General features: G+C 42.7%; 1 protein-coding gene across 1 annotated transcript; it reads right to left on the bottom strand.

Moving 5' to 3' along the window:
• Positions 1-9,371: 9,371 nt before the first annotated feature.
• On the bottom strand, positions 9,372-18,748 carry LOC114912581 (free fatty acid receptor 3-like). The gene is made up of 8 exons (XM_029260107.1): positions 18,588-18,748; positions 17,948-18,017; positions 15,253-15,594; positions 14,941-15,168; positions 14,254-14,523; positions 13,552-13,818; positions 11,865-12,131; positions 9,372-10,327 (listed from the first exon to the last, which is right to left on the bottom strand). Exon 8 carries the CDS (start codon positions 10,302-10,304, stop codon positions 9,372-9,374), a length of 933 nt encoding a protein of 310 aa, XP_029115940.1. The 5' UTR covers positions 10,305-10,327; positions 11,865-12,131; positions 13,552-13,818; positions 14,254-14,523; positions 14,941-15,168; positions 15,253-15,594; positions 17,948-18,017; positions 18,588-18,748.
• Positions 18,749-19,147: the final 399 nt, after the last annotated feature.

The following is a 19,147-nucleotide window of genomic DNA, read 5'->3' on the forward strand; positions in this document are numbered from 1 at the left end:
TGCAGTGACCTCCTAGCCTCGACCTACCACGGTAAGGGCGCTCCAGCGCTTCCTTAGGTTCGCCAATTTCTATTGTCGGTTCATACGTAATTTTAGCACAGTAGCCGCACCCCTTACCGCTTTAACTGCAAGCAAGGACCGAAGACTCCCTTGGAGGGCGGAGGCGGAGAAGGCTTTCCAGGAGTTAAAAACCCGGTTCACCTCCGCCCCCGTGCTGAAACAGCCGGACCCTTCCTTGCCGTTTGTGGTGGAGGTCGACGCCTCCTCGGTAGGGGTGGGTGCAGTCCTGTCACAACGGCAAGGGGACCCTCCCAAGTTGTACCCCTGTGCCTTCTTCTCCAGGAAGATGACCCCTGCCGAACGGAATTACGACATTGGGAACCGGGAACTCCTTGCTATCAAGCTCGCGCTTGAGGAGTGGCGTCACTGGCTGGAGGGTGCGATCCATCCCTTTGTGGTACTCACGGACCACCGAAATCTAGAGTACCTAGAGACCGCAAAACGGTTGGACTCCCGCCAGGCCCGATGGGCCCTGTTCTTCACCCGTTTCCGCTTTACTGTTTCTTATCGGCCAGGTTCCAAAAATGGGAAGGCTGATGCTTTATCGCGGGTTCATGACCCAGGACCACTGTCCCCCAACCCAGAGGAGATCCTACCCCAGGGATGCGTGGTGGGTCCGGTCCACTGGCAACTCCTCCAGGACATCCAAGAAGTCCAGGACAGCGAGCCAGAACCGCCCGGGAGGCCAACCGACCGTGTGTAAGTCCCCAGTTCCAGAGGCTCTGGAGGCCGGGCATCCCGGGATCCGCCGTACCTTATCACTGGTCCAAGGACGGTTCTGGTGGCCTTCACTGTCCAATGACGTCAGGGACTTCGTCCAGGCCTGTGCCACCTGCGCTCAGACCAGGACCGTGCCCGAAAAGGCAGCGGGTCTCCTACAACCCTTGCCTACGCCGACCCAACCCTGAACCCATCTGGCGCTGGATTTCCTAGTGGACCTACCGGTCTCAGAGGGTAAGATCGTGATCCTCTCCATCATAGATCGTTTCTCCAAGGCTTGCAGACTGGTGCCCCTTCCAAAGCTGCCTACCGCTCTCGAGGTATCGGAGATCCTGTTCAAACAAGTATTTAAACTCTACGGACTCCCCGAAGACATTGTATCCAATCGAGGTCCCCAGTTCACCTCTCGGGTATGGAAGGCCTTTTGGAGCCGGCTCGGAGTGACAGTCAGCCTTACATCGGGATACCACCCGCAAGCCAACGGTCACGTCGAACGCTTACAACAGGGGTTGCAAGGTTTCTCCGAGCCTACTGCTCCCAAAAACCCCACCACTGGGCTCGCTACCTGGCCTTGGCAGAGTATGCCCACAACTCCGCGCCTCATACATCCACAGGTATGTCGCCCTTTCAGTGTGTGTTAGGATACCAACCTGTCCTGTTCCCTAGCGAGACCTCTCCAAGTCCTGTTCAGGCTGTGGAGACATGGCACAACGAGAGCACCCGCGTCTGGAGGACAGTCCGGGCCCACCTGCTCCGCAGTGCGGAACGCCACAAACGTCAGGGTGACCGACACCGGCGCACTCTTTCGTTCTTGCCCGGGCAAAGAGTTTGGCTCTCCACCCGAGACCTTCACCTGAAGATCCCCTCCAAGAAACTCGGGCCCTGCTACATCGGCCCTTTCAAGGTAGTGCGTCGTGTCACTCCGGTTACCTACCGCCTTCAGTTACCTCCTGACCTCCGAGTGCACCCAACGTTCCATGTTTCCCTCCTGAAACCGGTTGGGGTGTCCTTGCATCAGCCACCAGTAGAAACCACGCCACCGTCGACACTACCCCTCGCAGGGGATGATGTCTATACGGTCCGAGCCCTGCTAAACTCCTGCCGACGAAGAGGTTGACTGCAATATCTGGTGGATTGGGAGGGGTAAGGTCCGGAGGAGCGTTCCTGGGTAGCTGCTTCGGACATCCTGGACCCCGACCTGGTGGCCGCTTTCCACAGGGACCATCCCGAGTGCCCGGCTCCGCGCCCCCGGGGGCGTCCTCCTTCCCGGCCCAGGGCGTCCGGAGCCGGGGGGGGTACTGTCATGTTCTCCGCATCTGGCACATCTGCGACACCTGCCGTTCCCTGATGGGAACGACTATAAAGAGGGAAGCCGAGGAAGCCCAGACGCAGAACCTTGTTTTGCCTCCTTGTTTCCTTACAAACCGTGTTACCAAGAAACCCATTCCGACTTCGACCCTTTGCCTGTTGTTTCCTGACCACGTTCTGTGCCTAGCCCTTTGTACTCCGTTTGCTGATCGCCTGACCCTCGCCTGCCCCTCGACTCTGATTATGGATTTTGATTCGGCTTCCGTGCACGTCGATCCGAGAACTCTGCACTTGAGTCCGTCCGCGCTACGCGCAACCGTGACATTACTATTGTCCACCCCCTCATGGGCAATGCACAAACTGGCAGAAGTGCAACACAGCTGGGCGATCCTGGTTTTGGGTCCCTGCACTGTTACAGGAAGGCTTGATTTGAAAGCTCACAGTTTGAAAACGTATACACGGTGCTTTCCAAAGATATTTAGACCCCTCCACTCTTTCTACTCTTGAGTTATGTTGTAGACTTATTTCAAAATGGATTGAACCAATATTCTTTTTGTTTTTTTCCAGGGGGGGTGTAGGGGCACAGCGGGCTTGGCCTGTGCCTCGTTTCTGGTGGGTCTGGGGTTCAAGTCCCAGTTAGGGTACATTGTGACAAAGTGGCATTATGTCTCTTTCTGCCCTGCATTACTGGTTTTTAATGACAAAATACATTTTTCAGAATTTTTTGCAAATTTATTAAAAATAACAAATGCTAAAATTTCCCACGTACTTCAGCATTCAGACCCTTTATGCAATACTTTGTATGAGCACCTTGGCCGAGGCCTGCTGTGTGGTGGGTCTGGGGTTTGAGTCCTGTTTGGGGTGCTCTGTGGCAGACTGGCATCCTGTCCAGGGTGTGTCCCCTACCTCTCCAGCCTTGAGCCCTATGTTACCGGGTTAGGCTCCGGTATGCAGCGATCCTGCTCAAGACAAGCGGTTGTAGACATTTTGTGTGTGTGTGTGTGTGTGTGTTTCTTACTGGATATGTTTCTGCCAGCTTTGCACACCAGGATTTGGTCATTTCTCTCGATCTTCCTTGCAGATCCTCTCAAGCTTTGTCAGTTTATATGGGGAGCTTCAGTGAACTTCAGTCTTCAGGTCTCTCCACAGAATTCCTGTGGGGTTCAAGTATGGGCTTTGGCTTGGCCAATAAAGGACATTCAGAGACTTGTTCTGAAACCACTTGTTTGTGCTGCTGCTGCCCTCTAAAGGCAGTCCATTAGTTCCAGGTCCTTGTTTTCCAGTCTCCCCACAAAGTTGAAGGTTTCGGCCAACTATTGCAACAGGTAATCGGTGTTGCTTTTTAGCTCTGTGTCCATAAAGTGATCTTTGAGCAGAATACTTGAGTCTGCTTCTTCTCATTACACCACTGACACCAGTATAATTACCTGTATCAACCAAGTTGTTGGCAGGGTTAGAGAAGAACAGCTCAGAAAACAAGTATGGGAACACACATTTTACCACATTTCAACATGTCTAACGACAACCTCTGTCCACATCAGTGGGGTGGAAGTGGAGAGGGTTAAGAGTTACAAGTTCCTGGGTGTACGCATTTCCGAGGATCTCTCCTGGAGCCTCCACAGAGATATATAACTGTGACAATAACAAATAAATGACTCTGATTTTGATATGGCCAAACCACAATTAGCGATATCAAATAAAAAAAAAAAAAAACCTTCTAACAAGCAGAACAACAAAGAGGTCAGCAACTTCCCCACAACAGTTTTCCATGGAACCATTTACAACATATCAGCTGCAAAGCATCATGGGAGAGTCACAGGTTTACACACCACTGCTGCAGTATGGTTCATCTCAAGTTACCACACACACACACACACGTTTTCAGAACCGCTTGTCCCATACAGGGTCGCGGGGAACCGGAGCCAACCCGGCAACACAAGGCATAAGGCCGGAGGGGGAGGGGACACACCCAGGACAGGACGCCAGTCCAGCGCAAGGCACCCCAAGTGGGACTCGAACCCCAGACCCACCGGAAAGCAGGACTGCAGTCCAACCCACTGCGCCACCGCGCCACCGCACCCCCCTCAAGTTACCAGTGTTTACCAATTCAAAACAACCTTTTATCATAGTATTTTTAATTTTTGTATTAGTGTGAGTATTCTGTACTGTTCATATATCAGATGACAGATCATATTTCCTTCCTGTTTTCTATTTGTCATATAAAAGGATTTTATACAAATGAAAAAATATGTTTAATATTTCAGGACATCAGGAGGACAAAAAGATGATATAAGTCAATTAAGGGTTTTAATACAATTCTTTTCATTGTTTCCAGTCATACATACTTGTAGAGTTAAATATTTTCTTAAAAATTCCAGATCAACAGACTTATTCTGTCATTTAAAAAACTCATTTCAAGATCAGATCATTAAAATATGATTATACTGTATATATTACATTTCCTCCATCATCAGGGTGTTTATTCTGACTCTCTCAATGACACCTACACAAGTCTGGATATGAAGACTGAATTTTGATTATGGCACTCTTGTGGTGAGTCTTCTTCACACTGCCCTGAAGGTCACATTTAGAATAAAGAGAATTTACACTGATGATTGGCACCGTGATGGTTTTCCGCTGCTACAACTTCTGGTTTAATAACTAAGAAATGTACAATATAAATATCACAGTGACAGCACTATATTTTAGTTCCTTGTGCAAAGGAATCCGTTTTCAGAAAAATAAGGAACCAAATTTTTTAACCAAAGTTTCCAACCAAAGTTTAATGTTTTATTGTAGCATTTAAAGACTTGCTCCTATATAGCTTTCATTCAAACCCTGCACAGACTCAGCTGCATTCAAAACTACATCCAAATATTTGAGGCACGATGAGGCAGTAATGCTTTGTGAATGTGCTGCTTACCCTTTGACGGATTCAAAAAAAAAAAAAAAACCCACTCTAACAAGCAGAACAACAAAGAGGTCAGCAACTTCCCCACGACAGTTGCCCATGGAACTATTTATAACACATTACCAGCAGGGCATCATGGGAGAGTCACGGCTTCACTCACCATCGCCGCATTATGGTTCAATTTAAGTTCCATGGTTACCAATTCAAAATCCCCTTTTCTCATAGTATTTTTAGCTCCTTCCACTAGTGTGTTATGAGTATTCCGTATTGTTTGTATATTGGATGACCTGTGTATGAACACAAACTTCTGAGCGACGTTAATATGTCCTTGAGTCAGGTTGGTTTTGCCTGATGGCCATGTCATTTTCACACCAGCAAGCCATTGGGCATGTTGGCAAAGAACACAGTTTCCTTCCTGTGTTTACATTAGTCATACAAAAGACATTTCTTGCAAATTAAATAATGTCTAATATTTCAGTACATTATTGAATTCATAGTTCTGCTCATTTATATTTTTCAAGAGACAAGTCTAATTGTGTGAAAACTATAACTTTCTGTAAAACAATCTGTAACCCCAGTTCCCCTTGAATATATTTCATGTTACCTCACGCAAACTTGTCTTTGTATCATTTCCAGTAGAAATTAGTGAGTATTTTTAAGACATTATGCTCAGATACAGACTATGTCCAGTCATTTTATCAGCTCTACACACTGAGAGGGGCAGCATGGTGGCACAGCAGGTAACACTGCTGCCTCAAAACACCTGGGCTGTTCGGATGATCATGAAAGACACTAGCATGGATGGCTGAAGAAACTTTAAAAGCTTGAGCTTACTCTGACTCCCAAATCGTGGAACTTGCAATGGTGTATTGCATGGAAGACATCCAGAAATGAACAATTCTTCATTCCATTATGTAACTGTGCCCCAGACAGCTTCAGCCCGGACCAGAACAAACAATTAAAATGAATGAGTGAATGAACTTACCTTTTTGGAATGTTCATAAACCCATTACAAAAGTGTCATAAGTCAGTTTGGCTCTCATTCATCAATAATCACTTCAAGCACCAAAGCTTACAGTTTTGATTTTATTGCCTCTGAGAGCAAGCATTCAAAATGAGGAAGAAAATATCATCCACATCTAAGGATTTTAGCCTACGTGCCTATAAGTATGTCAGCATTCAAATGTAATTTACAAATTAGTTCTTTCAAACAACTGAGTCAGATATAGGTGTATCAGCAAATTTGTTGTTTTTTCTGTACTAGGGTAAGATGTAACGGTAAGACAAGAGGTGTTCTATTTAGGTCAGGTTATTTCGGTGCCTTCACACATTTCAGTCTATGTTTCTTGTAATTACTTATTGACGTCTTTATTTTAGCTTTATTGGCTTTCTCTTTTTCCAGTGAGTCCTTACTCCATCTACATGTTCTGCTCTACGTGTGTGTTTTACATGTATTTCTTTCAAGGTCATTACGAAGGAAATGCAAATATTGAACACATAGACTCTTTCCAGAGAATGTGTTATAGTTTTCCCTCATGGACAGATAAGTCCCTTAGTGTGTCACATATAACAAGTACGCTATGCTGTGGTCGCTGTGCCCTGTGTGTTCAAATATTAAAAAAGAGCAAAGGTTTGCTCATTACTCAGGCTGCAGTGTAACTGCTTTCCTTCTTAGCTCTGCACTGCAAGAAGTTAAGGAAATCATATGAGACATGAGAAAATTATATATTATTATATACAGTATACATACACACATGCATATACAGTGTGTACGTATATTTCTATATATATATATACACACATATTGTTTGTTTATCTTATTATATTAAAAAGAAAAAAAAATTGGTAGGAGAGTCAGGATTTGTCTATCTTGTGTTTTATGTACCTACTTCAACGATGAACATCGGTGTAGTAAGTGGTAGGTAACAAACAAGGTTTACTTAAGAGTCACATGGTTCTCAACAGGGGGGGCGCGGAGAGATCGGGGGGGGGCAAATTGTTTCCAAGAAAAAAGCACAGAGACAGGTCATCATTTGGGTACTCAGTGTATTTTATTGCTTTTCAATTATAATGTGCATAAAAAAAAGAAAAACCTATAAAAAATCTATGGAAAAATCTCTTCATTATTTAAAAAATATAATTTAAAAATACACACACACACATTTTCAGAACCGCTTGTCCCTTACGGGGTCACAGGGAACCGGAGCCTAACCCGGCAACACAGGGCGTAAGGCCGGAGGGGGAGGGGACACACCCAGGACGGGACGCCAGTCCGCCGCAAGGCACCCCAAGCGGGATTCGAACCCCAGACCCACTGGAGAGTAGGACTGTGGTCCAACCCACTGCGCCACCGCACCCCCTAATTTAAAAATATTTAAAAATAATTCTAATTAAAAACATTTTAAAAATGAATGCGTTTTTTTCTCCCTCTGCATTTTCTTTCTGAGTTGGAGAGGCAGAGCTTAAGCCCGCCTTTTATTTATAGCTGGCAGTGTAGACACCGGTCAGAACGTCAGCGATACCAGTCGAACTAATCCATGGTGATAAATTGGTATGGATAAGTTCATCACACATGCTAAAAGGAGTTGTGGCGATGGTCCATCATCAGCACCTCCAGCTAAAAAGTCTATAGCTCTTGCTCTCTGCCTTCGTTTTGGTTGACTGTGATGACTGAATATCCTCAGTTGTCTGACACCGCCGTTAAATTGCTGCTTCCATTCGCCTCAACTTATCTGTGCGAGGCCGGGTTTTCAAAATTGCGTTGAAAACAAAATACCGAAATCGCCTGCAGGTGGAGGATGACCTCAGGCTTGCGCTGTCCAACATTGAACTGCACATTGTGCTTCTTTGTAAAAAGAAGCTAGCACAGGTTTCCCACTAATTTATAAAAGCATGGCTAGCAAAACGCACCCTACGTCCCAGTTTGCATATCACATTACATTACACGTAATGTTACAAATTAGTTCTATATTGTTCAAAAACATTTTTGATAAATTATGGGCGTGTTCTACTATTGTCCGTCATATAGTTTTAAAAGAAAAAAAACATTAAAGTTAAAAAAGTAAAAAAAGTGCAAAAAACCAAAAATCTCAAAAAAATTATCTATCTACTTATCTATCTATCTATCTATCTATAGTCATTGGGGGTAGGGGGTGTGCCACATAATAGGAGAGGATTGGGGGGGCTTTAGTTCCAAAAGTTTGAGAACCACTGCATTAGCAGGAAGAGAAGCATAGATGCAGACATGTGATTCTTAGGTGCAATTAATTTAAAAATTTCCACCATATGAACCAATGTTCATCACAGGAGTAGCTGCATAAGCATTCATGACATTTTTCAGTAGTCCTTACTAAGCGACAATTATACTGAAGACAAGTTCCAAATTACTTTACAGAATTAAACCAGTCTTACGATATTACTTAATATTCTGTCAACATTCCACCAGCAGATGCATTTACAAAGCTGCTTACAAACATGAAATTTTGGGCAATATTTCAGTTTAATTCTATACAATTGTAAATATATCATCACTATTATTGCTATATAGCTGAATCATAGAAAAACTAAAAAAGAACAGAAATTTTTGTGTGCAAATTTTCTCAGTGTTTTTGTCTTTTCTTGTAGTGGGAAACATTGACTGCTACTCACAATTATTCCTTGCATGTGCTGTAAAATACCATGCCTTTTTGTAAAGAAAAAAGAAGGGCTTTTCATAGGAAGAGCTACGAAATTCATAGCATCCAGCGCTGGTTTTTTAATAGGCTAATTTGAAAGCTTATGAATGAAATCACAAAAAAATAAAGATATCTTTCTAATGCACATGTTATATTTAGCTGAGATGTTTCTTGAAAGCAACTTACAGTGTTAAGCTACTTATAATTATTTACCTATTTATACAGCTAGGCAATGTTATTAAAGCAATTTAGTGTACATGCCTTGCACAAGGGTAATACAGCTGGTAGTGGGTATCAGATCTGCAACCATTGGGTCCAAAGGCAGTCGCTCTAACCACTATAACACCAGCTGTGCAAGCTGTCTAATGTCAAAGATTCTCAGGAATTAGATTCTGATATTCACTGAAAACACAACCAGTGAAGAGACAGAGCAGCTGAAAATTGAGAAACTGCACGTACACCTATTGAAAAAAAGTTGTCTGTAGAGGTCTTGAACACACTGCATATATAAACTATTCACATCCAAGAATACAACAATTAGTTGTGTTACAACCTGAAATTACAACACATTTGAATTTTATAATAAAAGTGATGCCCCATCAAAAATGTTACAAAACATGTATCACATTTTTAACTGGCCATCACTTTTATTATAAAAGGAAATTTAAAAAAAAATATTCTGACAAACACTTGGAAATTCAGGGATCATATCCATTTCCAGTTTCTGGTGTTGCCTTTGATTGTCTTTCAGACCTCAGTATGCTTTTACGCAGTCCAAGGACCTTGAAAGGGAGATATTTGACCATGTTCTGGAAGGTGGAAGAAGAAAAGTAGAAGATGATTGGGTCCAGGCAGGTGTTGAAGGTGCTGAGCAGTAGAGTGTAGGACCTCCAGTCTGGGCTCTTCCCCTCCAGGAAGCCAATGACATGGGAGACATTGTATGGTAGAAAGCAGATGACAAACACCAGCAGGGTGCCCAGGGCCATGCCTATGGCCTTCTTCTTCTTCTGGCAGATCCTTGGCTGAGAGTAGAGGATTCGAATACAACTCAAATAACAGAAGGTGCAGATTAAGAGAGGGGCCAGGAAAATGACAAAAAAGGATTCAAGCCGGACAGGGAGCAAGATGTTCAGCTGCTCTCCAGAGAAGTTATCGTAACAGATTTCAGTGTTCAAGGTGGTGCTCCGTGAGAGAAGGTGCTCTGTGATGAAAACAATACTACAGTGACCTGAGCTGACAACCCAGATGATCACACTGGCTATGCCACCATACAGTGGTTTCTGCATCAGCCTATAGTGGACAGGGAAAGCCACACCCAGGTAGCGGTCCACGCTGACAGCCATGAGCAAAAGAGAGCTGGTGTAGATGGTCGAAAAGAAGAAGAAGGAGGTGATGGGGCACAGGAAGTAGGGGAACAGCCACTTCATTTCTGAAGCTGCCTCATGCATCTTTAGCGGTAAGACAATGAGAAAGAGGAGGTCTGACACAGTGAGGTTGAGCAGTAGGATATCGGTGGACATGGGCTTGCTGTGTACTTTGATGGAGAATGCGCACAGTGACAAGATGTTGGTTGGCAGGCCAATCAGGAAGGTGACAATGTATACAGATAGTATGACCGCACGATTTGTCATGTTGGAGACCAACTACCAGAGACCTGCAAAGGAGAGAAGCAAAGGATAAAATCCTGCTCAATTGGTTTGTTTCTTCAGACAATACCTGAGCTAAGAACTGTATCATGTAAGGCTTTCAAAACATGGCGCTTGGTGTCCAGTTTATGGAAATTAACTGTAGCTGATTGTGCAATTTCATAATTCTTCTTCGTTTTTTTGGAGAGATTCCCATCAAAGTGAACAATGTCTTCTGAAGTTTATGCACAGTGGCTGTCCTCTGCATTATATAAACATTCTATTAAATGTGGGAAAACAAATCACGCTCCTCACCACCACACCATGACAGATGACTCCTATTTTTATCTCTTTGCCTCTTTGTTCACCATCTTCTTCAAGCAGCAAGTGGCTTCTGTTTTTATTACATAATTCAGTATTTTTCTTTAATTTTTCATTATTTCATGATGATGATCACAGTGATAATGCTTTTTCATTATCATTACATGATCGTCTGAAATAACATCATAAGTAAACGGGGGGGGGGGCTTGGCTGGATCCTGGGGTATGGTGGGTATGGGGTTCGAGTCCTGTTTGGGGTGCCTTGCGGCGAACAGGCGTCCTGTCCGGGGGGGTTCTCCCTTCCCCCCTTGGTCTTGGGCCCTTTGTTACCAGGTTAGTCTGCTGTTTGCCGCGACCCCGCCTGGGACAAGCGGTTTCAGACAGTGTGTGTGTAAAAGAGAGACGGCACACTGATGTGGAGTGTACATTTATAACACTTGCAGAGGTAAATGAAGTGCGCTAGCTCCTTGTGAGGGGGGCAAGGTGGTGTAGTGGGTTTGACCGGGTCCTGCTCCCTGGTGGGTCTGGGGTTTGAGTCCTGCTTGGGGTGCCTTGCAACGGACTGGTGTCCTGTCCTGGGTGTGTCCCCTCTCCCTCCACCCTTCTGCCCTGTGTTGCCGGGTTAGGCTCCAGCTCCCCACAACCCCGTATGGGACAAGTGGTGTGTGTGTGTGTGTGCAGTTTTGTTTTTCATGTTTTGGTAATTTTTTTTCCTTATAAAGCTGCAAATATGGTGATAAATTTCACTAAATACCTTTTAATCACCAACAAAAGTTAGGAACTACTCACTCAGCAGTTTTGGAAAACAATATATAGCTATAGGAAATCTATAGTATATGGCATATACACACACACACATTTTCAGAACTGCGTGTCCCATATGGGGTCGCGGGGAGCCGGAGCCTACCCGGCAACACAGGGCGTAAGGCCGGAGGGGGAGGGGACACACCCAGGACGGGACGCCAGTCCGTCGCAAGGCACCCCAAGCGGGACTCGAACCCTAGACCCACCAGAGAGCAGGACCTGGTCCAACCCACTGCGCCACCGCGCCCCCTACTGCTTCAGTGACTCTTTTATTTTGAACTTAAAGAACTTATTCACTTTTTGACAATAATATTTTTTTTGGTGAGAAAATCATTTCTTTCTCATTTGTTCTGCCCATGTGTTGAAAACCACCACACACCAGGTTACCCTATTATTCCACTTTCATGAAACACACACATGCACATGTATGTATATACATACCATGAATGTTGAATATTACATTATTAGACTTTTGAGTTCCAACTTTGTTACTTGCTTCACAGTGATACTCTCCACTGTCTTCAGATCTGATGATACTGATGTTATAATTCTGCCATGATCCTCTCTGTGAGATTTCAGCTCCATTCTTAAACCACGTGTATGTGTCCACTGCTGGGTTGGCTTTGCTGTTGCAGGTCAGAGTCACTGAACTGCCCTCCACTATGTCTCCAGAGGGACTGACTGATACTGAAGCGTTCTTTGGGGAATCTGAAAAGGAAAAATCCAGTGGACCATTAAAAATATATATCTTTGACATCTGTCAAAAATGTAATTGAAGAAGAAGTTATAAAACTGATATTTGAAATTAAAATCCACTACTTGCTATATTTACAGGGGGCGCGGTGGCGCAGTGGGTTGGGCCACAGTCCTGCTCTCGGGTGGGTCTGGGGTTCGAGTCCCGCTTGGGGTGCCTTGCGGCGGACTGGCGTCCCGTCCTGGGTGTGTCCCCCTCCCCTTCCGGCCTTACGCCCTGTGTTGCCGGGTAGGCTCCGGTTCCCCGTGACCCCGTATGGGACAAGCGGTTCTGACAATGTGTGTGTGTGTGCTATATTTGGTTAATTTTACATACACACATTCTCTGAATCGCTCGTCCCATACGGGGTCACGGGGAACCGGAGCCCAAGCGGTTCAGAAGATTCTGTGTGTGTGTGTGTCTGTGTGTACTTGCTATATTCAAGGCTGCATGGTGGTGCAGCGGAAAGTACTGGTGCCTCATAGCTGCCTTTGACTGTGGGTTTGAACCCAGCTCAGTCTGTGGAAACTACATGTTCCGCTGTGATTATGTGTTTCCTCCATGGTTTGAAGATGTGTGTCTCTGCCTTGATTACACTGTGTTTATGAATGACTGTGTGCATGATCATCTTGTGCTGGGCTGGTGTCTCATCTAGGCTGTACCCTGAATTGTGGCCAGTGTCTCTGGGATAGGCTCTAGATCACCATGATGCTGACAGGGACAAGTGGTCATTAACATGCTCCTCCTGTATTGTATGTAAATGTTTATGTACCTTAAAAAAAAATTGTAGGAAGGTTATGAGGATTCATCTATCCTGCGTTTGATGCACCTGCTCGAGCGAAGAACATCGGTGCATCAAGTGGAAAGAAACAAACTAGGTTTACTTATGAATCACGTCGGCAGCTATGTCTCTTTTTCCTAATGTAATGTACACATTGTATTTTCGCAGAGATGTATGTCGCTTTGGAGAAAAGCGTCTGCTAAATGAATAAATGTAAATGTAACAGTGAGTATGTTTCCTTCCTTTTTTACTTTTGAAAACTCCAGAAAACCGTCAACATTTATACATTTTCGGCTGTGATTGTCATATTACAGAACAGAACATTAATACACCGTATGCGATAAGTGCCATGTTCATCATTGCTTTATTCTGGCAAGAGGCTAAAATTTCTCATCACAGTACATTAACTGGAGTAGAGCTGTTTTAATCTCACTTACAGTGAATGTTTCAGGAGTAGGGATTTACTGACTTGATGGTTTCATACTGTCATTTTCTGCACTTACATTGAATATTAAAATGGAATCATGCAAAGGTGCTTTGTCCAATTCTATGCTGTCCCACAGACACTATTCATTTTGAGTAATAATAACTAAAAAGACTATATTGTCACTTACACAGAACATTTACAGTATATACTCCAGAGGTACCAGTTCCACGTATATTTGTTGCGACACAGTAGTACTCTCCGCTGTCCTCAGAGGTGATGTTAGTGATGTCGTAATCCTGCATTGATCCTCTCTGTGAGATTTCAGCTCCATTCTTAAACCACGTGTATGTGTCCACTGCTGGGTTGGCTTTGCTGTTGCAGGTCAGAGTCACTGAACTGCCCTCCACTATGTCTCCAGAGGAACTGATTGATACCAAAGTGTTTATCGGGGAATCTGAAAAGGAAAAATCCAGTGGACCATTAAAAATATATATCTTTGACATCTGTCATAAATGTGAATGAAGAAGAAATTATAAAACTGATATTTGAACTCAAAATCCACTCCTTGCTGCATGTTGGTTTAATTGTGGTTTTCTCACGGCCGCATGGTGATGCAGCAGAAAGGACTGGTGCCTCACAGGTGCCTTCAAATGTGGGTTTGAATCAATCTCATTTACAAGGATAGTGCTGTTTTTATCCCACTTACAGCCACAGCTAATGTTTCAGGAATAGTGATTTACTCACTGTATGGTTTTCTCATTCTTACTGTCATTTCTTGCACTTAACATAAAAATTAAAATGGTGCATAGGTGCTTTGTCCAACTGTGCTGTGTCACATATGCGATTCATTTTGAGTAATAATAAATAAGAAAACTCTTTTGTCACTTACACTGAACATCTACACTATACAATGTAGAAGTTCCAGTTCCATGCGTATTTCTTGCGACACAACGGTACTTTCCACTGTCTTCAGATCTGATATTAGTGATGGTGTAATAATTCTTCTGTGATCCACTCTGTGAAATTTCAGCTCCATTCTTAAACCACGTGTATGTGTCCACTGGAGGGTTGGCTTTGCTGTTGCAGGTCAGAGTCACTGAACTGCCCTCCAGTATCTCTCCAGAGGGACTGACTGATACTGAAGTGTTTTTTGGAGAATCTAGGAGAGAGAATGGCAGATTTGGTGGTCACTTGAAATAATACAAATTGCAAATGATGCCACATACTGAAGTGTCTTTTGGGACATCTAAAATAAACGATAAAAATTAGCAATAATACATGCATGATATCTGCACTTTTTATGAGCTATGGTAAATTTGTGAACTTCATGAAAGAAAGCACACACATTGAATTAGGCAATTCAGGATCCTACGCATTTATAGTCTTTTTCTATACTGCCTACAGGAATGCAATTTCAACAACGTAATTTTATTGTTACTATATCTTAATCTTCTGATACTGTTGTGCTCATAATAATATCTGTAGAAAAATATATCCATTCCTTGTACATTATTTAACAATAGCTTCAGTCTTGTTTTTTATTATTTTCTTGTAAAAATTGGTAATCAAGACTTACATTCCATGGAGACCTTAACTGGTGCAGACTGAACATTCTCAGATCTTCTCAGAGCACATGAATACATTCCATTTTCTTCAGGTACTAAAACATTGTCATACTGATTGAGTACATATTTCCCATCTCTAAACCAAACATAGTCATTATGGACTTTTGGAAAGCAGGTGTTTTTACAGGTCAGTGTCGCTTGGGACGTCGCAGATGGTTGACTCTTTTCCACCTGTAGAGCTTCATTTAAGACAAACACAATTCAATTTCTATTCTTTGTTCATTTATTTGTTAATTATTTTTGACTTTTGAAATTAGAATTACCTGTCACTGACAGTGTCACTCCAGGCTCACCGATCCATTTTTCTCCATGTGTAACTAACCTAAACCAATATGTTGCTGAATCACGCTCTTCAACATTTTCAATTCTGAAGGTGCAGTCTTCAGACTTATCTCCTAGGTATGTCACACGATCGTGATAATGTTGGTCCTGTTTTAGGTCCTCAGGATCTTTATTTGTCTCTCGTTTATTAATCCAAAATGTTTCATTTACTCTATGACCACGGGGATACTGGTAAGAGCAGGGTATTGTCACTGATGATCCTTTCAAGGCACAGATGTGTGGCTTTTCATAAGTAACTTTCCAACCTTTAACACCCAGAACACCTGAAAGAAATTGCACTTCTTGTCACATTTTAATCTCTGTGCTGCTTCATTCAGACAGAATCAGACAGGTATTGAAAATATGACAAAACTGCACAGGAAGACACAGAAATAAAATATATATGAGACAATTATAAACTATAAATAAAACAAGGTACATATATACCAAAGCACTAACAGGAAATGATAAAAAAACAGAACCACATATTAACAGTGAGTTCTGCAATACTTGTACTGGAGTGACTGTGGTGGCATTAGTGTAAAATTAGTGCTAAGTGGTGTGTCAAGCAAAAGATAAAAATGCATTAAAAACTTCTTGCCCAACTGACATGTTTCTCACTTTTTCTGCTGCATAAATGAGAAAATGTCTGCTACTGCCATGCAGAAACAGCACTACTATCAGCTAGTGACAAAAACTAGTATTTGAAGTATTCTTAAAAAACCCATGTTACCATTGCTTTGCTGTAAGGCTCTCTTATTTACATTTATTCATTAAGTTGATTCTTCCTTCTAAATCAGCTTACAACATTAAGATACCTGCAATTATTTACCACTGTGCACAGCTGGGCAATTGTTGCTGGAACAATTTAGGGTAAGTACCTTGTTCAAAGGTACTAGAGCCAGAGGTGAAATTCAAACCTGTGACCTTTGGGTCCAAAGGCAGCAGTTCTACACCACTACACAACCAGCTGTGCCTCTTATCTTGATTCATATTATTTGAAACAACAATATTAATAATATTAATGATAATAACAGATGGTGCACAGTGGCGCTGCTGCATGACAGAGCCTGTACTGCTCAGGTGTAGATTCGAACCTGGCTTAATTTATGTGGAGCTTGCATTTTCTCCCTGCCTCTGTGCGGGTTTCCTCCTGCATTTTGAAGACATAGAGTCTGTACAAACTGGCGACAGTGAATTGCCCAAAGTGTGTGAATGCATGAGTAAGTGTGTGTGCATGTGTGACTACCCTGTGATGGACTGGCATCCTGTCCAGAGTAAACCCAGCGCCTTGCACCGAGTGATTCTAGGATATACTTTGGACCACCGTGACCCTGATCAGTTAGTGAAAATGAATGACTCAGTAAATAGTGATAACTATTATTTAATAAGGGTGGCACGGTGGCGCAGCGGGTTTGACAGGGTCCTGTTTTCTGGGGGGTTTGAGTCCCGCTTGCGATGGACTGGTGTCCTGTCTGGGGTGTGCCCCCTCATTCTCCACTCTTATGCCCTGTGTTGCCTAGCCAGGTTAGGCTCCGGCTTGCTGTGCCCCTGTTGGGACAAGTGGCTTCAGCAAATGTGTGTGTGTGTGTGTGTGTGTGTGTGTGTGTGTGTATTAGTTAATTATTCATGTACTGAGTAAATCTGAATCTGTAAGTTCAGCAGTCTCCCCTGGGTCCCCTCTTAGTTCAGTTCTTGCTGTGGCCACATTGTGCACATATTCTGTCCATCTCAAAGAATTCTGGGACTTAACACATAACATAGTAGTGCATCCTTAAGTTAGCAAGTTCAATAGAGAGTGAGATGATAAAGCGTTTTGCCTTCCTCGCCACTGTCACACTATTTTCACTGTGTGCTAACAATTCTTTATAAATGTCATGGCTAAAGCATCTGTCTGATAACAAGTGAGACTAAAAGTAAAATAACGTTCAAGAAGTGTTACAGTTTATTGTGGGTGTAACAAAAAAACTGTGGTTAAAATCTGCAGTTTCTGAGGAACTTATGAAGGGCATCTCTTGTGGTGTTGAAGGCCAAGTTGGCTTCTGCGAGCTGGTTCTGTCCATGACAAATACAGGCATATTCTGGAGGAAAACTGTTCAATTCTGTGAAGGACTTTGGACTTTGTGGGTCTGGCTCCAATATGATGGAAAGACCTCCCCATCTCACTCAGAACTACTGAATCTCTCTCTACATCGAATAAGTGCAGCTACGCATGTAATGTATCAAAGTTCATACTGTGGTATGAGAGAAATTGACTGGACTCAAGAAATATGTGCTTGCATTTAGATCTCTGTTGATGTTGTCTGTTGATGTAATGCACTTTTTGTTGTTCTCTGATATGTATTTCACTTTGGAGAAGAGTATCTCTTAAAATTATAAATGTAAATGTAAAGAAATTAAAAAAGTTATTTTATGCTGACTGTGTATTACATACTGTGTAAAAGAGTGGAGCAAATGGTAGCAAATTGATAAATCACTAAATTCTAAAGCCTTATAATCTCTATTCTGAGTTGTTTTTCTCCAGTACTTACGAAAACACATTATGATGTATATTACTGCACCACTGTATCTATTTTATTGCACACACAATTACCACATTTTTACACAGCAAAATGAGTTACAGATAAAACACTTTACCTGATAGCAAGAGAAGGATGGTGACACATATACAGGATGATGTTGTCAAGGACATTTTTATTCCAGTCTGCTAGATATTGAAACACTCAATTAATGACAAATTACAGAACAGCAGTAACATTTTGAGACATCAACATTCAATACATTTTTTAAAAAAAGTCACAGTACAAACAAGCAATAGATATAATATAGTACATAGTTAGTAATAATATAATATAATATAGATATCATATAGATATTACTGTGCAGTTCTGTGAAGCTACAATAAAACTCATCTTTCTTTCATAAGCATTTGATTTGTGTGTCAGACAAAATATAACCTTCCTGGTTAATACTGGCAGAATATATTAGTGCATTAATACTGCTGGAAGCTACCGGACTCTGTTTCTATCATGTGTATAATAAGAGGAAAAGACGCCCCTGGTCTGTGAAATCTCCACAATTTAGAAAAACTCGTCCTTTCATCAACTTTTATAAGTATGACGCAGGTGACCCTGTCTATTACCTGTTTATTACCTCTCTATTACGTGTTTATTACCTAATCAGCTGCAGACAACATTGTAACCCGTTAAGTGACCAAGAAAGAGTGACACCACTATATTTAACAGCACTTGTTTTTAGCAAAACTGGTAAAACTTACCTCATTAGGCTTAGCGGAATCCTTATTTCCAGGCGTTCTGACAACAAAAGAAAGAAGGCAATAAAAGTTAGGAGACTCGTCCGGTTTTCCAAAGCGACTCACGCACTTTGTACACCACCAGTTTTTGGTCCTGAGCTGCTCATGTTCATCACTTTTCCTTCCTGTTTTGCGAGTTTTGCAAACGAGTCATTTCCCGGAAAGAAGCGACGATTCGATTTCACTTTTAATAAATATTACAGCACAAAATAAACATCTTCGGTTTCAATGAATGTGCCAACACAAAGTTTATCAACATTTAATTTTATCCTTGTGTAATGTCTTTTTTCTGAAATGTCTGCTTTTTTATTGTCAAAGCGCAGATTACAGTTAATTTAGGTTCATTTGAGTCATTGCACAGTTTCCCGAAGTCCATCTGTCTTCATTCTTCTTTTAATGTTATGGTTAAAAGAAATTACTAACATGATCTCTACTCAAGCAGAGAGACACCGGCCCCCGGTGCGAATCCGCGATCCCGACATTTGGACCGGCCTCGCGGGAGCGCGCAAACAACGCGTTTCGCT

Source organism: Scleropages formosus, chromosome 18 (assembly GCF_900964775.1).
Source record: "Scleropages formosus chromosome 18, fSclFor1.1, whole genome shotgun sequence".
Taxonomy (NCBI): Eukaryota; Metazoa; Chordata; class Actinopteri; order Osteoglossiformes; family Osteoglossidae; genus Scleropages; species Scleropages formosus.

Coding starts and splice junctions, on each gene's coding strand:
- LOC114912581 (XM_029260107.1), bottom strand. CDS start 10,304: ATGACAAATCGTGCGGTCATACTATCTGTATACATTGTCACCTTCCTG.